Here is a 23,183-nt window from a genome sequence, read left to right as displayed (position 1 = left end):
GTGCGCGTGTGTGCATGCATGCACATGTGTGCACACACACACACCAACCACACACATTAGCTGTAGGCTTTCTCTTTAATGGTCAAAGCAAGGCTACTGAAAAGTTGAATCAACAGAATTAACTACTCTTGACATTAACACCATGATTTCAGTATCTATCATGAGTCACTAACAAAAAGCTAGAAGTTTTAAAAGGCATTTCTAATACAATTTTCAAATTCCAGATAACATGAACACATTAACAATTCAAACATTATAGACATGTTAAAAGCAATAAGAAATTACTATAGCACCATTATAATCAGTTATAGACAACTTATATCCACAGGGACACTGTTAGAATGCATCAGGGAACTTCAAACATGACACATTCTTGCTAGACAAGTTATTAAGCAGGTGCAAACATAATCAGACTATGGTATTCAGAAATTAAGGCCTTTGAAAGGGAATTAAAATCAGATAGTCAGCAGAGTGCAGTCACCTCAATTGAACACTGGTGGCTTTCTGAGAAAAGCAAGAGACCAAAAAAAAAAAAAAAAAAGGAGACAGTCTCTCTCTCTCTCTCTCTCTCTCTCTCTCCCCTCTCTCCTCTCTCTCCCCTCCTCTCTCCTCCTCTCTCCTCCTCCTCCTTCTTCTTCTTCTTCTTCTTCTTCTTCTCTCTCTCTCTCTCTCTCTCTCTCTCTCCCTCCCTCCCTCCCTCCCTCCTCTCTCCTCTCTCCTCTCTCTCTCTCTTCCAGTTTCTTGCCATGTGGTGACCTGCATGGCCTCAGGACTTTGCCTTCAGGAGAGCCATCCATGGATGTTCCCCCTCAACCTTGGCCACTGTCAGCTAAAATAAACTTCTTTTCTGTAAAACTTACTATCTATGTTATTCACAACAGAAAATGGACTAAGACACCAATTGAAAGTTGGAAAAAATTATCACATTCATATATCAAATTCTGAGAAATGCATCATTAGGTGATTTTGGTCATTGTTCAAGCACAAAATGTACTTATCCAAACTATGATGGCTGCAACATCACCAGGTGATACAGTCTTATAGGACTGCTATGGTACATGTAGTTTATTGTTGATGGACAGTCATTATGTGGGGCATGAGTATATGTATATATTTGATCCCTAGGTATACATAATTTTGATATACAATAGAAAGAAAATGTAAAACAATTCATCTCCTGCAGATTAGATTAACATTCTGGTCTAAAAGATAATTTGAATAAGGTAAGCCAGGGCACTTTGTCTCAAAATATGTTGATTTCTCAACCAAAGTTCTATGATCGGGGGAATAATTTTTGAAATACAATTATTTTGGGAGAAAGCAGCTTATACTACAGATCTCTTTCTGAATCCCATGGACTTAATATGGGAAAAAACCTAACTCCCTTTTTACTGAATATACTAATCAAAAACTGATATTAAATCAACCAAAACAACCAACCAGGATGCTTGAATTCACATTGTTTATTATCACAAATTTGAGGGTTTCAAAATGGTCAACAGTCCTAGCATGTTTCCTAAAGCATTTCAATTTCCAGTCTCCAAAACAACTGTTTCACACTTTCCATCAGAGATGTTACATACCCAGCTCTTAGTTTTCACTCAGAGGAAACTGCCATCATCTTTACACCTGAAATTAATTAAACTACATACCTCTCTACACATTTATTCTTCTAATCCCCATCACAATTATTAAATGTACCCAGTCCTAATAAGAACTAGCCCCTATATTATGCACTACAGCTTCCATCCTCTGTGATTTTACTCTTAATTATTGCATCTGACATTATTGCTGCTTCTGTCTTCTATTTATTTCTCCCTGTCTAGAGATGGTATATAGTGTCTTCCACATATAAAATCCTTCCTTTAATCACAAATTCCATCTCATACTCTGCAAAATATTGCTCTATTTACTAACTTTATCACCTCTCAAGAATTTATCAAGTGCCTTTAAATATAATATAAATTATTCATGAAAACTATACTAAATTTATAAAACTTTACTGCAAAGAATACCAATTGTATAGTAATTCATCTAATTTGTTTAGTGCTGATATAAACAGTATTTTCTAAATCCATTTACCTAATGAATTTTTATTTTGCTATTGTCTTAATTGTAAGTTGATTCTATTGATATTTCAAGGTGGCAAGATAACATCACAAATTAAGGACAGTTTGTTCTTCATCAGATATTTCTTTCTTTCTTTTTCTTTCCCTCAGTATAATAGCCAAAGTTGCCAGTACTGTTTTATTACTAAGGGTGATGTTAGATATCTTTGTCTTGAGTAACAAAGACTACAACAAAAAAGCAATAGCATCATGTATTTACACAATATTCCATAGTTTTCATCAACTTCAAATTTATCCCTCTAATTCCCTTGAGTGAAAATATCTTAATAATAGTACATATCACTTTCCACACTCTCAGGCCACATAGAAAAAATATTACACATGATATTCTCTTCAAGTATAACATACCTTTCCAACTTGTGATAGAATATGAAAGATTTAAAACATTCATCAGATCTTAGAAACAACCTCATGAATGTGTATATGAAATTAAGTAAGAAAAAAAAAAGCCTTACACTGCTTCTTGATTCATTACGCATGTAGCTCTTGGGCAAGAACAATTATTGGTGTCATCATATGTTAATCCTATATTAAATCCAAGCAGCTGAGCTATAATAACTGAAAATCCCTCCAAACTTATAGCATCTGGATACTAAAATAAAGACAATTGAAGAAAAGAGTATTTTAGTAGAAGAACACAGAAACAACAAATAACTTGAAACATTTTTGTTTCTATAAAACTTTACAATTAAATACTTTTATAGTAAGTACAATTTATAATCATTCATTTTGATTTTCATTGATGTGTATATTGGTGCTAATTTACTGATTAAGTAAAATGAACTAGTATAAAACATTAACTATGTCAGTCACTAATTTAAAATATAGTATGCACAAATTTTGCAATTTTGAACACATTATTTTTGATGCAATGTAAAATATTTCATTTTAATCAATTCATGCAATTAAAACATTTCAGTGTATTTATGTGTCAGGCACTGTATAGATGATGGACTTCATCCATACCTAGAGTTTATAGAAAGGGAGAAAAACAAAAGCAGAAATCCACAACAAACTTCTTAAAGGCAAACACATCATTAAAAGTTTCTTGAAGAAAACAAAATACTTCAAAAGAGAATTTTATGAAGGAGTATAAGGAAAAATATTAATATAAGGCAGTTACAAAAACCTCTTTGGTATGTAGGCTGATATGTTAAGGTTGGGAGATGACCCAACAATATAAATATGGGCAGGGTTCTTGAATGGCTACCAGTTAATAAATTATGGTCTGAGTGAAGGGAAGAAATGACAGGACAGAAGCTAGGGATATAAATACAACCATGATAAAGAAATTTGAGGTGGAAAATGATTTAAAATGGTGGCAGAGTGTCAATATATTTCATAATATTTAAATATATTATTCCATATTATTTAACTCTAATGATATTTTACATATTCTTTAATCACTACAAATAAAATTCTTACAGCATTTCTAATTTTGCTATGTGAATTGGTAACCTGTACACTCAGAAAAATGAGAAATTATACCCCATCTGATTCAAATGTATGATATGTTAAGATCATTATACAGTCATGTGTAACTAATTAAAACAAAAAAAGAAATTTATAGTAGAAAATTTTAATTTATACATAGAAAAAATAAAAAAAAAATTGTTTGTATGTATATGCATGTGTATGACTGAAAAAAAAATACATCTAGCAGTATAGAAAAAATCATTTGTAGGTATAATTCCCTAATATACTGTAATACCTGAGCCTAAATATCCCAGTGTTAGAATTTGAAAGAAAGTTAAAGCAGAACAGGACATGAGTGATGATCTCATTTGGGGGCATAAGGTTTACATCTGGAGGCATTAGTTTACATCTTGGGGCAAGGTGTAAAAACCAGAAGCTGGACGGTCAATGCTGGGTAAGAGAGGGGATGGTCTTCTACCTCTCTAGTTATCCAACTGAAAGTAAGCCTCTAGGATAAAGCCTCTAGGATAAAGTCATGTAGAAGTAGAGGCAATTTGTAATTTTATTACAGAATTTTAACAAAATCAATATGATATAATTATTAAATTCTGCAAAAACCAAACATTTTAGGTAATTTGGTCTTAGTTCATTATTTGGCTCAGGAGAGAACAGAATAATTCCAATACATTATGAAGTTATAGAGGAAGAATGAAAGAGGCAGAATGCAGATGTGATTAGCTATTAGCATGAACTTCAATGAGAGGAAGTTGACAGATAATCCTACATTTGAATACTCAAGAAACTTTATGGACATAGTCTTTAAAAATATGGTATAACAAACTATTCCTACAGATGTAATTAAGGGGGATCTTTATAAACACAAAATACACACTGTGGCATTAATATAAAAGTTTTTAAAACTGTGAAACTAATCAAGAGCTATGGGTGTTAGAATTGGATTTCCATTGTGATGCATAGTAAGTGGGAGGAGGCATGATCAAAGGGGTCTTTTCCAGTATTATTAATGTCTTAATTTGTGATCTTTGTGATGCATATACGTATGTATTTATTGTAAAAATTAATTATGACTTGCATAATTTTCTTTATATATTATGTACTTTATAATGAAATTTTTAAGCTGGGTACAGGGGCTCACACATGCAATCCCAGGGGCTCAGGAGGCTGAGGCAGGAGGATCAAAAATTCAAAGCCAGCCTCAGCAACTTAGTGAGACCCTAAGTAACTTAGTGAGATCCTGTGTCTAAATAAAAATATTTAAATGGGGCTGGGGATGTGGCTCAGTGGTTAAGTGCCCCTGGGTTCAATCCCTTAAAACAAAATGAACAAGGAGTTTTAAAACAGCAAGAAACTTTTTAAGAATTGAAGAAGAGGATTTGAGGGATGTAGATTATTCATGTGACTGATCTATCAAGATTTTTCAGTATTAATCTTGTAATACAGTTTGTATTAGTAATTTGTGTAAATATTGCATTTATAAGAATATATGCATTACTTGATAATGATAAAAAGTTCAAGAGATAACATTTTACCCTGGGGTTGCATGCTTCAACATGCATATATAGTTTAAGAAATTATTGCAAATAGTGCTAAGATGACATATAAAAGAAGTAAAAATAGAAAAATATCTATATTTGTAAAAATAGCATAAAGTATACACAAAGCGGTAATCACCAAGTCATGATTTTTTCAATTTCTTGAACTTGAAGGAATTATACAGGAATCTTTACATTTGCTCTAAGTATTTACTTAAAAATCTGAAGCAGTTTTCATGAATATTATGACCAGTTGGTGAATGGGTATACTATTTGTCTTATACTACTTCTGCTTGAAACTTATAAATATTTTTTAACATTCTAATATTTTGTTCTGACAAAACAACAACAAATATACAAAAACTGAAAAAGGAAGTTGTTGTAAACCAAATACTTTCATTAATATTCATAAAATGTAGTATAAGGCTTAAAAGTAGTAATGTATAAAGAAGGATAAAATTTACATACCATAGCAACACCTGCATCATAGTTTTTATTGCATATTGTTCCAGGAAATGTTGCTCCCATATATTTAGGATGTTTCCTGTAACTACACCATTATAGTATTGCCTTTTTATTAAGTTTGCTATTCAGAACATTATAATCTTATATATTAAGTTAAATATCTCATAAAATTTGGAAAATGACTTTGTAAACATACCAAGTTCCAATCTGGATAATACCCAATACATTACACAAAATGCTCAAATTATTGAAAACTGTCTCATTTAAATACCAACTTTCCTCACCTAAATCCTAGATTTGATGTATTTTATTATCTTAAATTCAACTTACTTACATTTATTATACATTCAATGTTTTGATCTCTAAATGTTAAAAAGAAGATAATTTTTAACTTGAGGAAGAAGCAAAGTTACCTGTCCTAAAGAGAAGTTTTTATTTAAAATTAAATTTTATACATTTCACACACACACACACACACATACACACACACACACACACACCAAATCCATTTGTTTGTTTTGATTTGGGGGATTTTTGATACTGGGGGTTGAACACAGGGGTACTTGACCACTGAGATACATCCTTAGTCCTTTATTTATTTATGTGTTCTTAAATGTTAAGACAGGGTCTCTCTAAGTTGTCCAAGCTGCCCATGAACTTGTGATCCTCCCGCATCTGCATCAGCCTCTTGAGTCTCTGGGATTATACATATACCCCACATACCAGGTCCCACAAATCCTTTTTAGTCAAAAACTAGACATGAAATACATTAACATATCATGGGTAATTTAACTGAACAGTGTCCTTTTTACATCCTTAATAAATTACAAATAATGTTGATATCATAAAAGTTCATGAAATGCAGATTATTTTCATATTAATTGTACTTTAAAATATACTGATAGAAAATTGACTGCTATTACTTTTTTTTTTTTTCTATTACTTTTATTTTAATGATATTTCCAACTACATTATCACCTCCCTGGCAAAAGGTATACACATATATATATGTGTATATATATGTGTTTATACTCATATACACATGCACAAACACACATATATATGTGCTTATATATAACACACATATATAAACATTTTTAAAAGCTCCTACAGAAAATTGAGCAACACAATATATTTACCAATTTATTAACTTAGTGAAATTATTATGCATATGTCTTTAATAATGTAGAACATTGTGCTTACATAAGTAAATGAGATATGTCATGGGGCTGTAGGATAAGATAGTTTTGTTTCCATGCTAAAAATCTTTGTAATATGTCATCAGCATCCCCACTGGTAGAAATTTGGTTTTTATGTGACCACAATTCCAAGGAAGACAGCATAACAGTCAATTTGAACTGGGTAAACATCTAAAAATAAGATTCAGGATATATTTTTCAAGCACATAATCAATACATTAAAAGAGTACACAAAATATAAAAAGTTCATTTGGTATTTTGAATATTAAGTTAATAATAGGTATCAAGTCATTAATTGGCCAGAATAAAATGAAAAGTATTTTCAATTATTTTTTTCATAAAATTGGAAATATGAAAAGTTTAAAACTTACAGTGTTGACAAGCCCAATAATCTGGACGATTTTCTGTGTTACAGCCATTATTTCAGATCCCATATAATCATACTGAAAAACAAGTTTCAGTTTTTAGCATTTTTAAAAAATACAAAGATAGCAATTTTTTAGATGGTGAACCTATCTTGATGATACCAGGCAGGAAAACAATTGTTTGTGTCACACATTTTAAAACATGCTACCAGAAAGATAATAAATTTATAATTATATAAAACAACAAAAATAAAGCATACATGGGCATTTAAAACGGATTCCTGTTTTATACGGTAGTGACACTTCATGACCAATGTAAATCCATATCAAGTACAACCACAATAATGGGATCCTAATTGGAACAAGATATACTTATTCTACATATGTATTTTCTGCTAACATGGAAAAATAATTTTAAAAGATACTCTCGAGTGGTTAAAAAAAAACAAACAATTATGCAGACCTCTCCCTACCATAGAGGAACTTCTTGAGTCAGGCATTTTCTATGAAACAGAGGGAATCAAAGTATGTTTCACTACATGCTTGGGAAATTAAGAAGAGTAAATAAACAAAGAAACAGAAATATTAATTGAAATTCAAAAACCTATCTATAGCAAGAAAGACAGAAGTCACCAAGATGTGTAATGAGGTTTACAGAGAACAAAGAGAAGAAAATACAAAAGGACACAAGGAAGATAATGCCCTTTATTTTTCGCAAATTCTGGAGAAGATATAGTTTCATATTTGGGGCTTAATGAATAACCTTCATCATTTCATTTTTTCATCAAAACGTTTAATACCTCGGTCAAAATCACCAATCTTACAAGTTGAAAATAAGGATTCCTACCAAAGTATAGGTGTATATATTCCTGGATGTTGATTCACCATTAGAATAGTTAATGAACTAGGTCCGCTTCTTACAGAGGTAGATAAAAACAGTAATGTCAAAATAACCATGTATTTCCATTGCTTGAATTTAAAATTAAATATACTCTAGGTACAATATTTTCTCTGTTGTACAAAAGATATTGCATCTGGTAGATGGTAGATAGAAGAAAAACATACAAATAAGAAAAATACAATTTGCAATAATCTGTAAATACTTAACCTTATCAAATAGTAGATAAATAGTTTTCTACATTAGATGTCATAACAACTCAAGTGGTATTGTGAGGTCCAAAAGTTCATAAGCCGTTTGTCAATATGTAAGAGAAACACAACAGTGCTCAATCAGTAGAAAATGTTACCTATCATCAAAATATGTTGAGCAAAATTGAGACAATTAAAAGAAGAAATTCAGTGAGATCAAACTGTCATCATTTTGTAAAGTCAGCAGTTGTCCTTCAGACTTCTAGGCCTGAATCACACAACTTTAACAAGCTGATAAAACCTAGCTATTTCTCTAAATATCTTTTCCATAAAATTTTTTCTCAACAACTACTACATCTCTCCCTGTTCTATAGTTTTATTTGATATACATTTCCATGGATGTACATAATGTATCATAGTGTAATTCTCTTGTTCCATATTTGTACCTTCCATTAACAGGTGCACTCTTCATCTGTGGATGCAGTTTAGTGGTAGAGCATTTGCATGGTGTGCACAACAATCTGGGTTCATCCCCAGGATCTCTCTCTCTCTCTCTCTCTCACACACACACACACACACACACACACACACACACACACAAACACACACACAAATAAAAGAAGAAAGCCAGGTGCAAGCCAGTAATCCCAGACTACGTGGGAGGCTGAAGAAGGAGGACTACAAGTTCAAGGCCAGCCTAGGCAATTCAGTGAGACCCTGTCCCAAAGTAAAAAGGGCTGGGGGTGCAGCTCAGGGTAGTTTTCCCTTGGGTTCAATCCCTAGTACCATGCCTGGGTTGCACACACACACACAAAAAAAAAAGAAAGAAAGAAAAGAAGTGATTTCTTTAAGGCAGAATTTCTAATGACTATGTGCTTACCAAATAGTTGACAAAAACCATGTGTGCTCAAAGAAAACAATATGGCCAGAAAGGCTAGAGTAGGTGAAGAGAAGGGAAAGATTGTCACAGGTGAGGTAAAAAAGATACAGGCTGAGCTGGGGTTAGGAGAGGCAGGTGTGTAGGGCACTCTAGGATAGTTTGGGCTTTTACTCATAATGGGATGTAAAGACCACATGTTGTTTATCTAACACTCATAATGTAAAGTGACTTTATTTGGAAATACTGAAAAAATCCATTTTGTCTTTAAAATTACCATCAAATTTTAATTCAGAGGAAGGAAGAAAGAGTGAGAAAAAGAAAGCAAAAGAAAAGAAGGAACACGTGACTTACCAAAGCTTTTTCCACTACGATGTGCATTTCTAAATATTGGGGTAATAGTTTTGAAATAAATTTTTCCTGAAAAAACAACAACAAACAAATGCATTATCAAATGTCATATGTATCAAATTTGTTAACAACAAAAGGTGGGATATAAAGAGGACAAAAATTTTAAACATAAAAATTAATAGTGAAGTATAAAATTTCACTTCAAAATATTCCAGGCATAAAAGATTTACAGTAATCCTGCTAGAGTAATGCAGAGTATTCTTTTAGGGACTGCATGAAAAAGAGAATTTGTGAAGACATCAGTTCTTTGTCTTCATCTGAAGACCTGTCTACACTGCCAGGTCACACTTGAGAATTCTTCACTGACTATCCTCCTAAAGACTATGGTAACATCAACTATGGCTCACTGAGAATCTTTCATTTATTCAGTAGGAAAGGACAGGAAATTATTTCTTCTACAATCTTCCAACACTTGAGAACGTATGGTCTACCCAGAAATTCAGGTGAATAATGTGGTTTGCCTATTAACCTTCTGGGTACACAGAAAAGAACACAGTGCAAAATGTCAGAAATTATTCAATCATTGCAGAACATAGGCCATGTGTAGCTCACTTGATAGCATCTGTCCTCCCCACCCACCCCCCTTTCTCCCACCATCTCCATATATATATTCCCCCTCCCCCAATACTTGGGATTGTACCCAGGGCACTCTAGCACTAAGTCACATCCACCGAGTCCTTTTCATTGTTTTTATTTTGATACCATGTCTTGCTAAATTGCTGAGGTTGGCCTCAAAATTGTGAACCTCCTGCCTCAGCCTCCCAGGTCAGTGGGATTGTGGGCGTACCCCACTGTGCTTGACCATGATGCAATATTCTTGATGATTTCAAGACAGTCATCTCTATATCATCCATTTATTATACCACATGTTAGCACATTTTCTCCTTTTCTAATGTAATCATTTAATGCTATAAAATTTCTTCTTACTACTGTTTTGTGCTACACAATTTTTGAGCTCTTTTATTTTTTGCTTATTTCAGTACATATTTTTACTTTCTTTTAAAACTTCCTCTTTGACCAATTTATTACTTAGAAGGGTTTTGTTTTGCATGAAATATCTTTCATATCCTTTTCTCTTTAACCTGCCTATTTCTTACACTTAAGAAAATTTGTCATTATTTTTATATTATATTGTAAATACTTTTATATTATATTACAAAGAGTCTTTATTTTTACATGCACTTTGCCAATCTTAGCTTTTACATTGGTGTATTTAGACCATTCATACTGAAAGTTATTTTTGATGTTGGGGCTTTAATTAGCTTACCTTGTTACTATTTGTTGTATCTCTCTCTTTTTTTTCCACTGTTTTAGTATTCTCTTTTCATTTTTTTCCTACTGTGGGTTACTTAAAAATGTCAATAACTGATTTTTATTTTTATTTATTTTTATTTATCTATCTCTAAAAAAGAGAGCAAGAGAGAAGAGAGAGAAAATTTTTCTAATATTTATTTTTCAGTTTTCGGTGGACACAACATCTTTATTTTATTTTATGTAGGGCTGAGGATCTAACCCAGTGCCCCACACATGCCAGGCAAGCACATTGCTGCTTGAGCCACATCCCCAGCCCCATCTATAGTTGTTTTTAAGAATATGTTTGTGTATGGACTTTTCTCAAGGAGACGGCTCTAGTGATTGGATCATGTAACATGATATTTCTAATGGAATTGACAATTTATTAGTTTGAGTGAGGTACAGAAAACTTACTCCTCCTCTTTAAGACATTTTACCTTCTCTTTATACTGTAGTTGTCTTAAATATATCTGCTAGGTATTCTGAAAACACATCAAACAATGCTATCATTTTTATTTCAAGCATCTTTATAACTTCTAATTATTTTCTAGCATTTTCTATTTTCTGTTTCTCTGCCAAGACTTCGTGTGTGTGTGTGTGTTAGTGTGTGTGTGTGTGTGTTTGTGTGTGTGTGTGTTGTGTTGCTGAGGATGGAACCCGGGGACTAATGCATGTTAGGCAAATGCTCTACCACTGAGGTACACTCCCAGCCCCATATTTTTAACCAATTCAAAGTATGTTCATTATTTCTTGTTTGGACTTTCTGTAACTATCTTCAACACCTGTCAGCTATTCCAACTTTTACATCATTCCATTCTTGGCATTTGCTGATTATCTTCTCTCATTCAAGTAAAAATTTTCTCAGTTCATGGTGTGAAAAGCATTTTCCTATTGTTTTCTGGGTGCACTGAGTATATAATGAGTCTCTGGACCTTATTTAAATGGTTTGACATAACTTATCTGATGCTGCGTGGGTGAAGACAGCATTTTCTGCCTTATTACTGCCAGCTAACTCAGCCTCCATGGATGCCCTAAGCCTCCATTGATACCACCTAGCTAGAAGGGAGCTTATGACTGTTTCTACTACACATGTGGCCTTCAATAATACTTCTTGGGAGTAAGGCTTGTTATCAACTAAGAGGTGCCAAAAATCAGTGGTTCCTACTCAGCTTTCTGACATACCCCAGAGTAGGGAATGGAAGTCTATGCTCCCTATATGGTTTCCAGTGACACCACAGAGAAAGGGGCTCTACTACCATCAAGGAGAATCAAAGTAACAGAATCAAAAAACACAGTACCTAACCTGCCAAGATACTATTTGTACATAGACAAGTAGACATCTTTGCCTGCAGGTGAGAATACAAGTTTCCCCACTTGGCTATTGCTGAAAGAAATGAAGTGGAGGGAGGCAAATTTTTTTCTTTAGCATTCTATGGAGTAGGATGTTTGTTTGTTTGTTTGTTTGTTTTTGGAAGCTTTGGTTTTGCCAAGTTGACATTTTTCTGATACTTTTAACAAAGAGAGCAAATTTTTCTTTGCAATTTTTGTTTGTATTTACCTACATTTGCAAGATGTGGGCTTCTCCTGCATCCAAGGTAACAAAAGCAGAGAGCTCACCACTGTCATACTGTTTCTTGTGTATAGCGGTGCCCGGCTTATCTGCTTCCTAGTATTTGGCTTTAGAGTTCTTAGGTTTGTCTGGCATAATAATGTCTAGGATTTTTAAGGTATAGGGAAAATTAGAGATAGTGTATCTATCTTGTCCATATCCATAGTCCTTAAAAATTTTAGATTATTTAATGACAAGTCGTAATGATTATTGAAATTAATTTTGAATTTTTAGTGTCTGATAATACTGACATAAAACTGATATTCATTAACTGTCGGTTTCTTTTTCAGCTAACAATCATAATGCATTTAGAAGTGTACCTTCAGTCGTTTTCCACTCAAGACTGAATTTGAACTATGAGCAAAGTGTTTGAAATATAACTGATATACATAAGAAGTCTTGACTAAATTAGTGATATGGAAAAGAACCTTCTAAAACTCTATAAATTCAAGTATAATCTTTAGGCAAAGTATTCAAAAACTTCTCACATTTAGTAAATGCATATGCTACTTTTGCCTAGTTTTGCTTTGTGATCTTCACATTGTCGAGTAGAACATTCTGGCTTCCATGATGGAGAGTTAAGTGCTGACAGATACATACAAGCCACACAGCTATCATCAAATTCTTGAGAAACAGAATTATAATAGGCATTTTGCTTTCATTTTGATTTTTGGCTCACTGATGCAAAAAAAAAAATCCTTTCAGATTTTTAATTTCAGATCAGGGATATAAAAAACTGGAAAAAACTTTGCTTCCATATATACAACGGAAAACCTGGAGAAACTACATATTAGAGATTTTTAAAAATACTTGGATTTAACTTGGGGTTTTCTACTACTAAGCTATATCCCTAGTCCTCTTTTTTTTTTTTTTTTTTTAATATTGCTGAGGCTGGCCTTGAACTTGTGATCTTCCTGCCTCAGGCTCTCTAGTAGCTGAAATTACAGGGCCAGCTATATTAGTGATTTTTATTCAATCTTTTAAGAGCTGAAATTGCAGATTAAGACATTAACCTAAATGTGAAGAGAGATGCGCCTACAGGGTGTAACAGGAACCAGACATTTACATACCTGCTGCTGAGGACACCAAATGCATGTAAGTTGATAACTATATCAGGTAGAATTTGGGACTGAATTTCTAAAGCTCAAGATTCTACAAACCTGAAAGTCTATGAACTATAAAAATAGTTGGTTTCTTAGTTTCTTACAGATTTTTTTTCCTCTAGGAATTCCATAAGCTACTAACAATAAAGAATGGAAAAAACAGGGGCTGGGTTGTGGCTCAGTGGTAGAGCACAAGACTTGTGCTGTGAGGCATTGGGTTCGATCCTCAGTACCACATAAAAGTAAAAGGTATTGTGTCCATCTACAACTAAAAAAATTTTTTAAAAAAGAATGGAAAAAATTAAAAAGATGTTGTTTTCATCAGTTTTTTTCGCTGCTGTGACTAAAGAACCCAATCAGAACAACTGTACAGGAGGAAAAGTTTATTTGAGGGCTCAAGGTCTCAGAGGTTCTAGTCCATAAAAGGCTGGTTCCCTTTCTTGGGGCTCAAGATGTGGCTGAACATCATGGTGGAGTGTGTAGCAGAGGGAAGCAGCTCACATCATGGTGATCAAGAAGCAGAGAGAGTCCTCTACTTGCCAGATACAAATATATGTATCCCAAAGCCAGACCCTAATTCCCACCTCCTCCACCCACACCTTACCACTTCAGTTACCACTTAGCTAATCCCTATCAGGTATAGTGCTATACTTTGATTCTGCTTGATGGTAGTAGTGTCCCTTTCTCTGTGGTTTCACTGGAAACCATATAGGGAGCATAGACTTCCATTCCCTACTCTGAGGTATGTCAGAAAGCTGAGTAGGAACCACTGATTTTTACCACCTCTTAGTTGGTAACAAGCCTCACTCCAAAGAAGTATTATTGGAGGCCACACGTGTAGTAGAAACAGTCATAAGCCCCCCTTCTAGCTAGGTGGTATCAAAGGAGGCTTAGGGCATTAATCCTGACAGGAATTAATTCATTGATATGGTTAAGACTCTCACAACCCAATCATTTCTCCTATGAACCTTCTTTCATTGTCTCACATATGAGCTTTCAGGGGACAGCACATCTCAATCCTAACAGATGTCATCTGGTGCTGGCTGGAAAGGGAGAACATCAAAATCTATTTCCAAAATCTATTTCCTCCATATACAATAGTTCCCTATAATAGAAAAGGATTAATCAACAGGGGAAAGGGCTAAGATGTTTGTAATATGAAGATACTGGTGAAACCCATTACCGGGGGTGGAAAAAATGTTTTACCTTGGCTGGGAGGGAAAGGAGTACTTTATAGATCCAGCATTACAGCTGAGAAGGACAAGGGTAGGTATATCTGTGGATTATATCCCCAAAACCAAAATTCACAGTGCCTGCCTAATATTGAACGTCAATCATAACACAAGACACTCCCCATGTTCTCTGCCTCATTTCAAGCCCGTATTCTATACTATATATAATATATAAAGAAAAAACATCAGTAAAGATAGTTGAAATCTCTAAAAGACTCAGATTTTGTCTGCAACAGAACAAAACAAAGCCAAGTAGAGAAACCCAAAGACAAGCAAGAAACAGACTTCTCTATAGCAAACTGTTGCTCACTGTAAGCAAGATATCACTAGGGAAATGTGAAGAAGCCTGTAGTACAATGGAGAGGCTACAACAACAACTAAGATCAAATATCCCCAATCGACTTACTAGATAACAATACTTTCAAACTAAAGACCTAGGCGAGAAAGAAAGTATACTCATCTCTGGTCCAAAAAAAATATTGCTTCCTTATGCAGTATGTCTAGTTTTTAAAAGAAAAAAATAAGGATGATTACAGATAAGCAAGAAAAAGCACAATCTGAAAGATTCAGTAATCATAAAAACCAAACTGATAGATGATACAGATGTTGAACCTATCAGAAACGGCATTTAAAACAATTTAAATTAATATTTTAAATGGTCTAGTAGAAAAGACTGTACAACATGCAAGATCAGATACTCAAATTCAATACCAAATACTGTTAGGTAGCAGTTTTTCATGAGTAGTGGGGTCAGGGGTTTAAGAAAATACTTAATACTGAGCCAATTAGTTAATTAACGGCCCTGTCTCAGTGGTACCACAAGGTATGATACGATAACTATTTAAATACCCTTTCCTGATCTCATAAATCATTTTTCTTACAACAGGAGGAAGATAGATAAATGCATGAGGTAAGAACCCAACGAGATGGGTATGCTCACTCAAAAGGACCTAATTGCTTAGATCTGCTCAAACATCATAGACCAGAAATTCCAAGACTTGGGAAAGAAGAATGATTCTGACCAGAGCTCACTAAGCATAAATTCTATAAAACAAATTCTAGTTAGAACCTGTCATCTGGATCAGGATGTCCAAGAGTTGCCCTTAGATTATTCACATATGATATTAGTTTTATGATATCACAGTAAGTTATAGCTTTTCTCTCCCTCCTTATGGGTTTCTCTTAAATACCTATGAGCTACAGAACATGTAGTAAAGGCTTGGAAATCTAACGCAGTCAGTCAATCCAGAACTGAGAGGTAATACTCACAGCACCCTCTGAAAACTTCCCCTAAAAACCGCAATAAAACTAAAGAACAAAGGAGAAAATCATTGCTCTCCTCTTCAAGATGATCTACCCTGTCCCTTGGGGGTGACTTGTGTGCCTTCTTTCTTAATAAATTTTGCTACACTTTTACTACATGACATGTCTTACTTGAAATCATCTCCTGCAAAAACACAAAAGCCAAGAAAATGATGCAAATCTCTGTTAATAATACTTCCAGCATAACCACCCAATACAGAAAGAGGTTGTCGGTGGCTATCCTCATGTGTCTACAAATGGTACTTTCTCAATAAGAACTTTACATTTTGTTTTTATAAAGAGGTATTGTTTACCTTACAATTAGAAAGGAACTAGAAAATAAAAAGGGGTTCTTTGTGCTTGTTTCTGAATCTTACATGTTATTTAAAATTTTCTCAGAAACTTCTAGACAAAATTCCTGAGAATCTGAAAGCAAACAGTGGAAGTTTACCAACAATTACAACTAATATATAACTTACAACAAAGCTTAAAAATGACTCACAAGGAAAATAGAATGGTGTGTTAACTCATATAAACTATAAATCCATGTAAGGACAAAAGATGTAGAATACAAGTTTTGGAGAAAACAAACAAATAGAACTACTAAACATCTGTGGAACCCTACACTATACAACTGTATAATACAGAGAGAAACACACCCACTAAAGTCACTGTCAGACATGATGAAATTCAATTAAAAATCAAAATCAAAAGTCTATCTAGAAAAATTCCAAAATACGTATACTTCTAAATGTTCCATGGGTTAATGGAGGAATTATAAAACACATTATAATAAAACATTATAATTACATGCCACATAGAATTCATGAAATGGTGAAATCAGTTAAAATGTGTAAGGAACTATAAATTCTAATATAAAATCAAGAGAACCGACAATAATTGTTAAACTCAAAATTTTCAGAACTGTATAAATTAACCACTGCTTATAGAATTCTAGAAAGTGGGCTTTCTTTCTTTTTGTTTTTCTTTCCTTCAAGAAATGGATTGATCTGGATAAAAGCAGTAACTTTGTGGGATTTAAGACCCATTACTGAGATAACAAAATAGGAAACTGCACACAATAAAGAACAAAGACAGAGAACAAGTTCAAAAATTTCCAAGGCAAATAATTACAACACATAGCCAAAAAAAAAAAAAAAAAAAAAAAAAAAAAAGTGGGATAGGAGGGAAAACTGTATTTCCAGAACTACTATTATTTGGACCATCCAGTTTCTGATTTTGGATGGGGTGTATGCAAAGAATCAAACCACTGTGGCCTAGACACAAGAAAAAAATAATCAATGCACCTATCTATGTGGATGGCTAAATGTTGATCTTGAACATACTAGAAAAATATGTTAGCTATTTTAAGTAATTTCAAACAGCAAAAGGAAATCATGTATAAATAACTAATGGAAAATATTGTAATGATATCTCCTGAGAGAAAATATATCAATTAAAGTATACAAATGACAAAAAGACATAAATTATGGATTTGAAAAATATGCTAACTGAAATTAAATATTCATTGGAGAGGCACAAGAAAGGAATTGAGCAGACAGAAGAAAGATCGGTGGACTTGGAAACATATCAGTTGAGATGATATGAGGAAGAGAAAGAAAAAAAAAGAATGAAGAAAAATGAACAGAGCTTCAGAAACCTGGGAGACACTATCAATGTATATTACACAAATACATAATGAGAATACCAGAAGGAATCAAGGGAGTTAAAGGGGCAGGAAAATATTTGAAGAATTAATAACCCTAAACTTTCCAAATTTGATAAACAAACCAACGAATATGAATTCACACATTCAAGAAGCTCTATGAACTCCAAGTAGTATAAACATAAAGAAATACACTCAGACACATGATAAGCAAACAGTCATAAAAAAAATCTTGGAAAAAAAAACAGGAAGAGGTATCATCCTACACAAGGAAGCCTCAATAAGATTAATAACTCATTTTTCATCAGAGATCATTAAGGTCAAAAGGTGATGGGCCAAATGCATGTGTTGAAAGAAACTGTCAACCAAAAATTCTATAAAAAATTAAGAGAGTTGAATAATGATTGCCTATTTTAGAAATATTTGATTAGGTAGCATGTACAGCTATGTGTCAGAATTCTAAAGGTAATTTTACAAGGCTTTTGGTAGTGATAGTGACTCTGTTCTTCTTGTAATGCTAAATTTATTTCAATAATAAATATTTTCTTTGAAAAAAATAGAAAATAAAGAAACCTTGCATAATGTATCAAGAAATGATACAATATAATTTTTTCAAATATTCTATATGAATTTGGTATATTTTATTTCTAGGTATAGAAAGCATAAATAAAATGTAATATTTCTATTCAGCAGCTAAGTAGTTTCTTTTCAGTATTGAAAATATTCTATAGAAGTAATTTCCTAGTATTTTATAACATCAGAATCACCACAGTTACCTGTGAGCTTAAATGAAATTTGTAGAGCTGGTCTTTCTGCTGAATATGGCTGTAATTATCTGCGAAGGTCAGTACATCTGGATTGCCATTTTTCACTTGGTAAATTATATGCTCAAATCTTGCTGAAGATTCCAGTGGTTCAATTCCATAGCTGATATTTTCAAACTGCAGAAATCCTCTGAATAAAAGCAATAATTATAAAATTTAAAAAATGATCCCATCAAAGCTATATCTGAGATGTTGTGAGAAATTTTTAAAAAAATCATAGTAAAGCACATGTTTTAAAAAGACTTTCTTTTCCTCTTTGGTTTTTGAAATCTACCACTAATTAACAGATACCAAATCTGCTTTGATTTTTCTCAGAGTTTAAAGAAGTAAATGAGTGAAGAATATTTTATAATTTCTGAATAACAACTGCATTCATTCAAGATATATTAACTAGGGTCAAATCCTGCCAGGAATCAAGATATTCACTGAGAATTTCAAGAAAAAAAATTCTTGTTCTTACAGAGGTGAAAGTAATGGATAGCAGATACACAGAATGGAAATCTAAAGAGATGCATTTCTATGAAAATCATGTTCAGACAGCGCCAGTTTTTCACACTGACATGAGTAAATAATGGAAATCAGGTGGCTAACATGAAAAATAAGTTTTTTTTCTCTACTCTAGTCCTTTCTTCCTCTGATAAATCTATAAGTAAGTTTTCCAGCATCAGTGATGAAAATAACCTATTTGTACATTTTGCCTATTAAGTATCTTCTTGTTAACTTATGTCTGTTATTAAACTGAGGTCATATTGTATGTGCCTATTATATTTAAATAACTAAGGATATTTTTAATAGCTGATATAATGATAGAGACCACAACAACAATATTTAGAGGGATATTGTAAAGTTTTCTTTTTTGAAAAGTATACATTTCTGCCCAGTATCCTGGAAATGTCTCCGTTCAGGGCTCCCTGGACTGAAGGCATTTGATTGAAACACTTAGATATTAACATTAAGACAAATCAAAGAAAGACCATGTTAAAAAAAAGTTTCAGATTCTTCCTGATTTGTGTCCACTAGCCACTGAGTTTCATTTTAAAGTTAATCCTACTTCTTTGCTATACAAATATTCTCTAAGATGCTCTAACCTGAGGCCAGAGCAGACACTGAGTGTCACAACAGAATGTGGAGATTCTGCAACATATCCTTGGTAATGGCAATGCATCTGAAAAACAGGATAAACAGTTAAATACATGAATTCTTTCTGAATAAAATAAGGTACTATCAAACATTTCAGAAGACTAAAGATATTACAACATTTTTAATAATTAGAGCATAAATTATACAGAATTATTAATGTAAATGCTTAGGTAAAAAGACATTTGACAACTATCTTCATACCATATGCATATCCATGAGTATTCCTTTGTACCTGGGTTTCATCTTTATCACGTGACATTTCCATGTACAACTGTAAACCCTATAACAGGTCAGAGTTATACAGAATAAAACATTTGAGGGCTGAGGTTGTGGCTCAGTCGTAGAGTGCTTGTCTAACACATGTGAGGCACTGGGTTCAATCCTCAGCACCACATAAAGATAAACAAATAAAGATATTGTGTCTATCTACAACTAAAAATAATTAAAAAATAAAAAAACATTTGTATAAAAATGTCAATATGGGGCTGGGTATCTGGCTCAGGGGTAGAGTGGCTTTCTAGCAGGTCCATGGATGGCCCTGGGTTCAGTTCTAGCACCAGGGAGGGGAAAAAAACCTGTCAGCACAGAACAGAATATCCTAAAGGTAATGATATGTTCATTTCAACAGAAACATATGATAATAAAAGTCTAAGACATCTGACTCTTACCATAACATATGAAGACTCAGATTGCAAAGATCCCGTTTCACTATATGTATAAACCAAAAAATTCTGGGACAGGAATGAGCTAAAAGCAAATCAACAAATAAAGTTTAAGTCATGAATTCAGTACAAATATACACATTAGAAAACATAAATATTGAGTATACACTTTTCAAACAATAACAAAATTTGATTAGAGTAATTTTAGTGTAGCACCATAGTTGAAATTCAGAGAACTGGTGAATCAGAGAAGTCAAGCTTTCTGAACAGTGATGTAGACTGTGACTCCTCTATTTAAGACATTTTCATTTGTGTCAGAATATATTTTAATTCAACATATATTTATTACTGTACCTGCTGCATGACAGGCCCTCTTGTGCAACCAAGTCTCTGGTCTTTATGACGGTCAGAGTCACATATTTCTAGCATGTTATATGACAATAAATACAGCCTTGGTGTTGTGTAGGGGTTAAAAGAAGATCTTAGAAGATGGAAAAATATACCCTGTTCATGGATAGGCAGAACTAACATCATCAAAATAATTTAGACTTAACAGACATATATAAAGTATTTCATTCATCATTGAGTGGATACCCTCTCTTCTCAACAGCAATGAATCCTTCTGTAAAATATACCATGTGTTATGCTACAAAGCAACATTTAGTAAATACAAAAAAAATAGAAATACTATTCTGCATGCTGTTAGATCATAATGGAATGAAACTAGAAATCAACAATAAAATTAAAAAGAAGCTACTCCAAAACCTGAAGACTACATAACATTCTATTGAATGATGAATGGATAGCAGAAGAAATCAGGGAGGAAATAAAAAAATAAATGAGAACAATGACACAACATATCAAAATCTCTGGGACACTATGAAAGCAGTACTAAGAAGAAAGTTCATTGCATTTGAGTTCATTCATTAAAATAATAAAAAGTCAACAAATAAATGACCTAACATTACATCTCAAAGATCTTGAAAAAGAAGAACAAATCAATACCAAAAGCAATAGAAGACAGGAAATAATTAAAATTAGAGCTGACATCAATGAAATTGAACAAAAGAAACAAGTGAAGATCAAAAATTGACAAAATAAAAAGTTGATTCTGAAAAATCAAATAAAATTGATAAACCCTTAGCTACACTAATGAAGACAGAAAACTCAAACTACTAAAATTGATGATGAAAAAGGAAATATCACAATGTACACTACTAAAATACAGAAGATAATTAGAAATTATTTTGAAATTTATACTCAAATAAGATACAAAATATCAAAGGCATCAACAAATTTCTAGAAACATGATATACCCAAAATGAGTCAGGAGGACATACACAATTTAAACAGCTCAATTTCAAGCAGTGAAACTGAAGATGCCATCAAAAGCCCACCAACCAAGAAAACCATAAGACCAGATGAATTCTCAGCCAAATTCTACAAGATCTTCAAAGAAGAATTAACACCAATACTCCTCAAATTATTCCATGAAATACAAAACGAGGGAACCCTTCCAAACTCATTCTATGTGGCTAGTATCACCCTGATACCAAAATGAGACAAAGACCATAAATGAAAGAAAACTTCAGACCTATATCCCTGATGTACATAAATGCAAAATTTATCAATAAAATATCAGCAAATCACATACAATAAGAAGATAGTGCACCAAAATCAAATATGGTTCATCCCAGGGATGAAAGGTTGGCTCAACATGGGGAAATCAATAAGTGTAATTCATCACATCAATAGACAAGAAACATATCATCATCTTAATAAATGCAGAAAAAGCATTTGACAAAATACAGCACACCTTCATGATCAAAACATTAGAAAACCTAGGAATAGTAGGTTTTACCATACCTCAACATTGTAAAAGCAAATCTATGCTAAACCCCAGGCCAACTATTTGCCAATAACATGATTCTATTGTGAGAAGATTAAAAAAAAGTAGCAGGATATAAAATCAATACACATAAATCAAATGCATTTCTATACATCAGTGATAAATCCACTGCAAGAGAATTTGGGAGAACTACCTCATTTACAATAGCCTAAAAATAATAAAATACTTGAGAATCAATCTAATGAAAGAAGTATAAGAACTCTACAATGAAAACTACAGAATACTAAAGAAAGAAACTGAGGGAGACCTTAGAAGGTGGAAAGATCTACAATGCTCTTGGATAGGCCAAATTAACATTGTCAAAATGGCCATACTACCGAAAGTATTATATAGATTTAATGCAATTCCTATTAAAATTCCAATGACGTTTTTCATAGAACTAGAAAAAAAATCATAAAATTCATTTGGAAAATAAGAGGCCAGGAATAGCCAAAGCAATCCTTATCAAGAAGAATGAAACAGAAGGCATCACAGTACCAGACCTTAAACTATACTACAGAGCAATAGTAACAAAAATTGGCATGGTTTTGGCACCAAAACAAATACGTTAACCAATGGTACAGAACAGAAGACACAGAGACAAACCCATATAAATACAGTTATCTCATACTAGACAAAGGTGTGAAAAACATACATTGGAGAAAAGATAGCCTCTTCAACAAATGGTGCTGGGAAAACTAAATATCCATATGTTAAAAAAATGAAATTAAACCTTATCTCTCACCCTGCACAAAAGTCAACTTAAAGTGGATCAAAGACTTAAGCACTAGAATAGAGACCCTGCACCTAACAGAAGAAAAAGTAGGCCCAAATTTCCACCATGTTGTCTCAGGAACTGACTTCCTTAACAAGACTCCTAAAGCACAAGAAGTGAAATCAAGAATCTATAAATGGGAGGGATTCAAACTAAAAAGCTTCTTCTCAGCAAAGGAAACAATA

At 33.1% G+C, this 23,183-nt stretch overlaps 1 protein-coding gene across 1 annotated transcript in view; it reads right to left on the bottom strand.

The window, feature by feature from the left end:
- LOC124102291 (disintegrin and metalloproteinase domain-containing protein 18) overlaps nucleotides 1–20,422 on the bottom strand; it is a 64,730-nt gene extending 44,308 nt beyond the window's left edge. The window contains exons 1-8 of the mRNA XM_046458548.2: nucleotides 20,342–20,422; nucleotides 19,622–19,698; nucleotides 18,486–18,663; nucleotides 9,448–9,513; nucleotides 7,134–7,205; nucleotides 6,767–6,933; nucleotides 5,567–5,648; nucleotides 2,585–2,721 (exon numbers count right to left, since the gene is read on the bottom strand). Coding sequence (XP_046314504.2) covers nucleotides 2,585–2,721; nucleotides 5,567–5,648; nucleotides 6,767–6,933; nucleotides 7,134–7,205; nucleotides 9,448–9,513; nucleotides 18,486–18,663; nucleotides 19,622–19,698; nucleotides 20,342–20,344 — 782 coding nt within the window. The 5' untranslated portion in view covers nucleotides 20,345–20,422. The remainder of the gene's footprint in view (nucleotides 1–2,584; nucleotides 2,722–5,566; nucleotides 5,649–6,766; nucleotides 6,934–7,133; nucleotides 7,206–9,447; nucleotides 9,514–18,485; nucleotides 18,664–19,621; nucleotides 19,699–20,341) is intronic.
- Between the last annotated feature and the right edge of the window lie 2,761 nt (nucleotides 20,423–23,183).

This window comes from Marmota monax, unplaced genomic scaffold (genome assembly GCF_021218885.2).
Source record: "Marmota monax isolate L192 unplaced genomic scaffold, Marmota_monax_Labrador192_F-V1.1 WCK01_AAM20220418_F8-fsc00985, whole genome shotgun sequence".
NCBI classification, from domain to species: Eukaryota; Metazoa; Chordata; class Mammalia; order Rodentia; family Sciuridae; genus Marmota; species Marmota monax.
The sequence above is the reverse complement of the archived record's forward strand: the minus strand, read 5'-3'. Positions and strand labels throughout refer to the sequence as shown.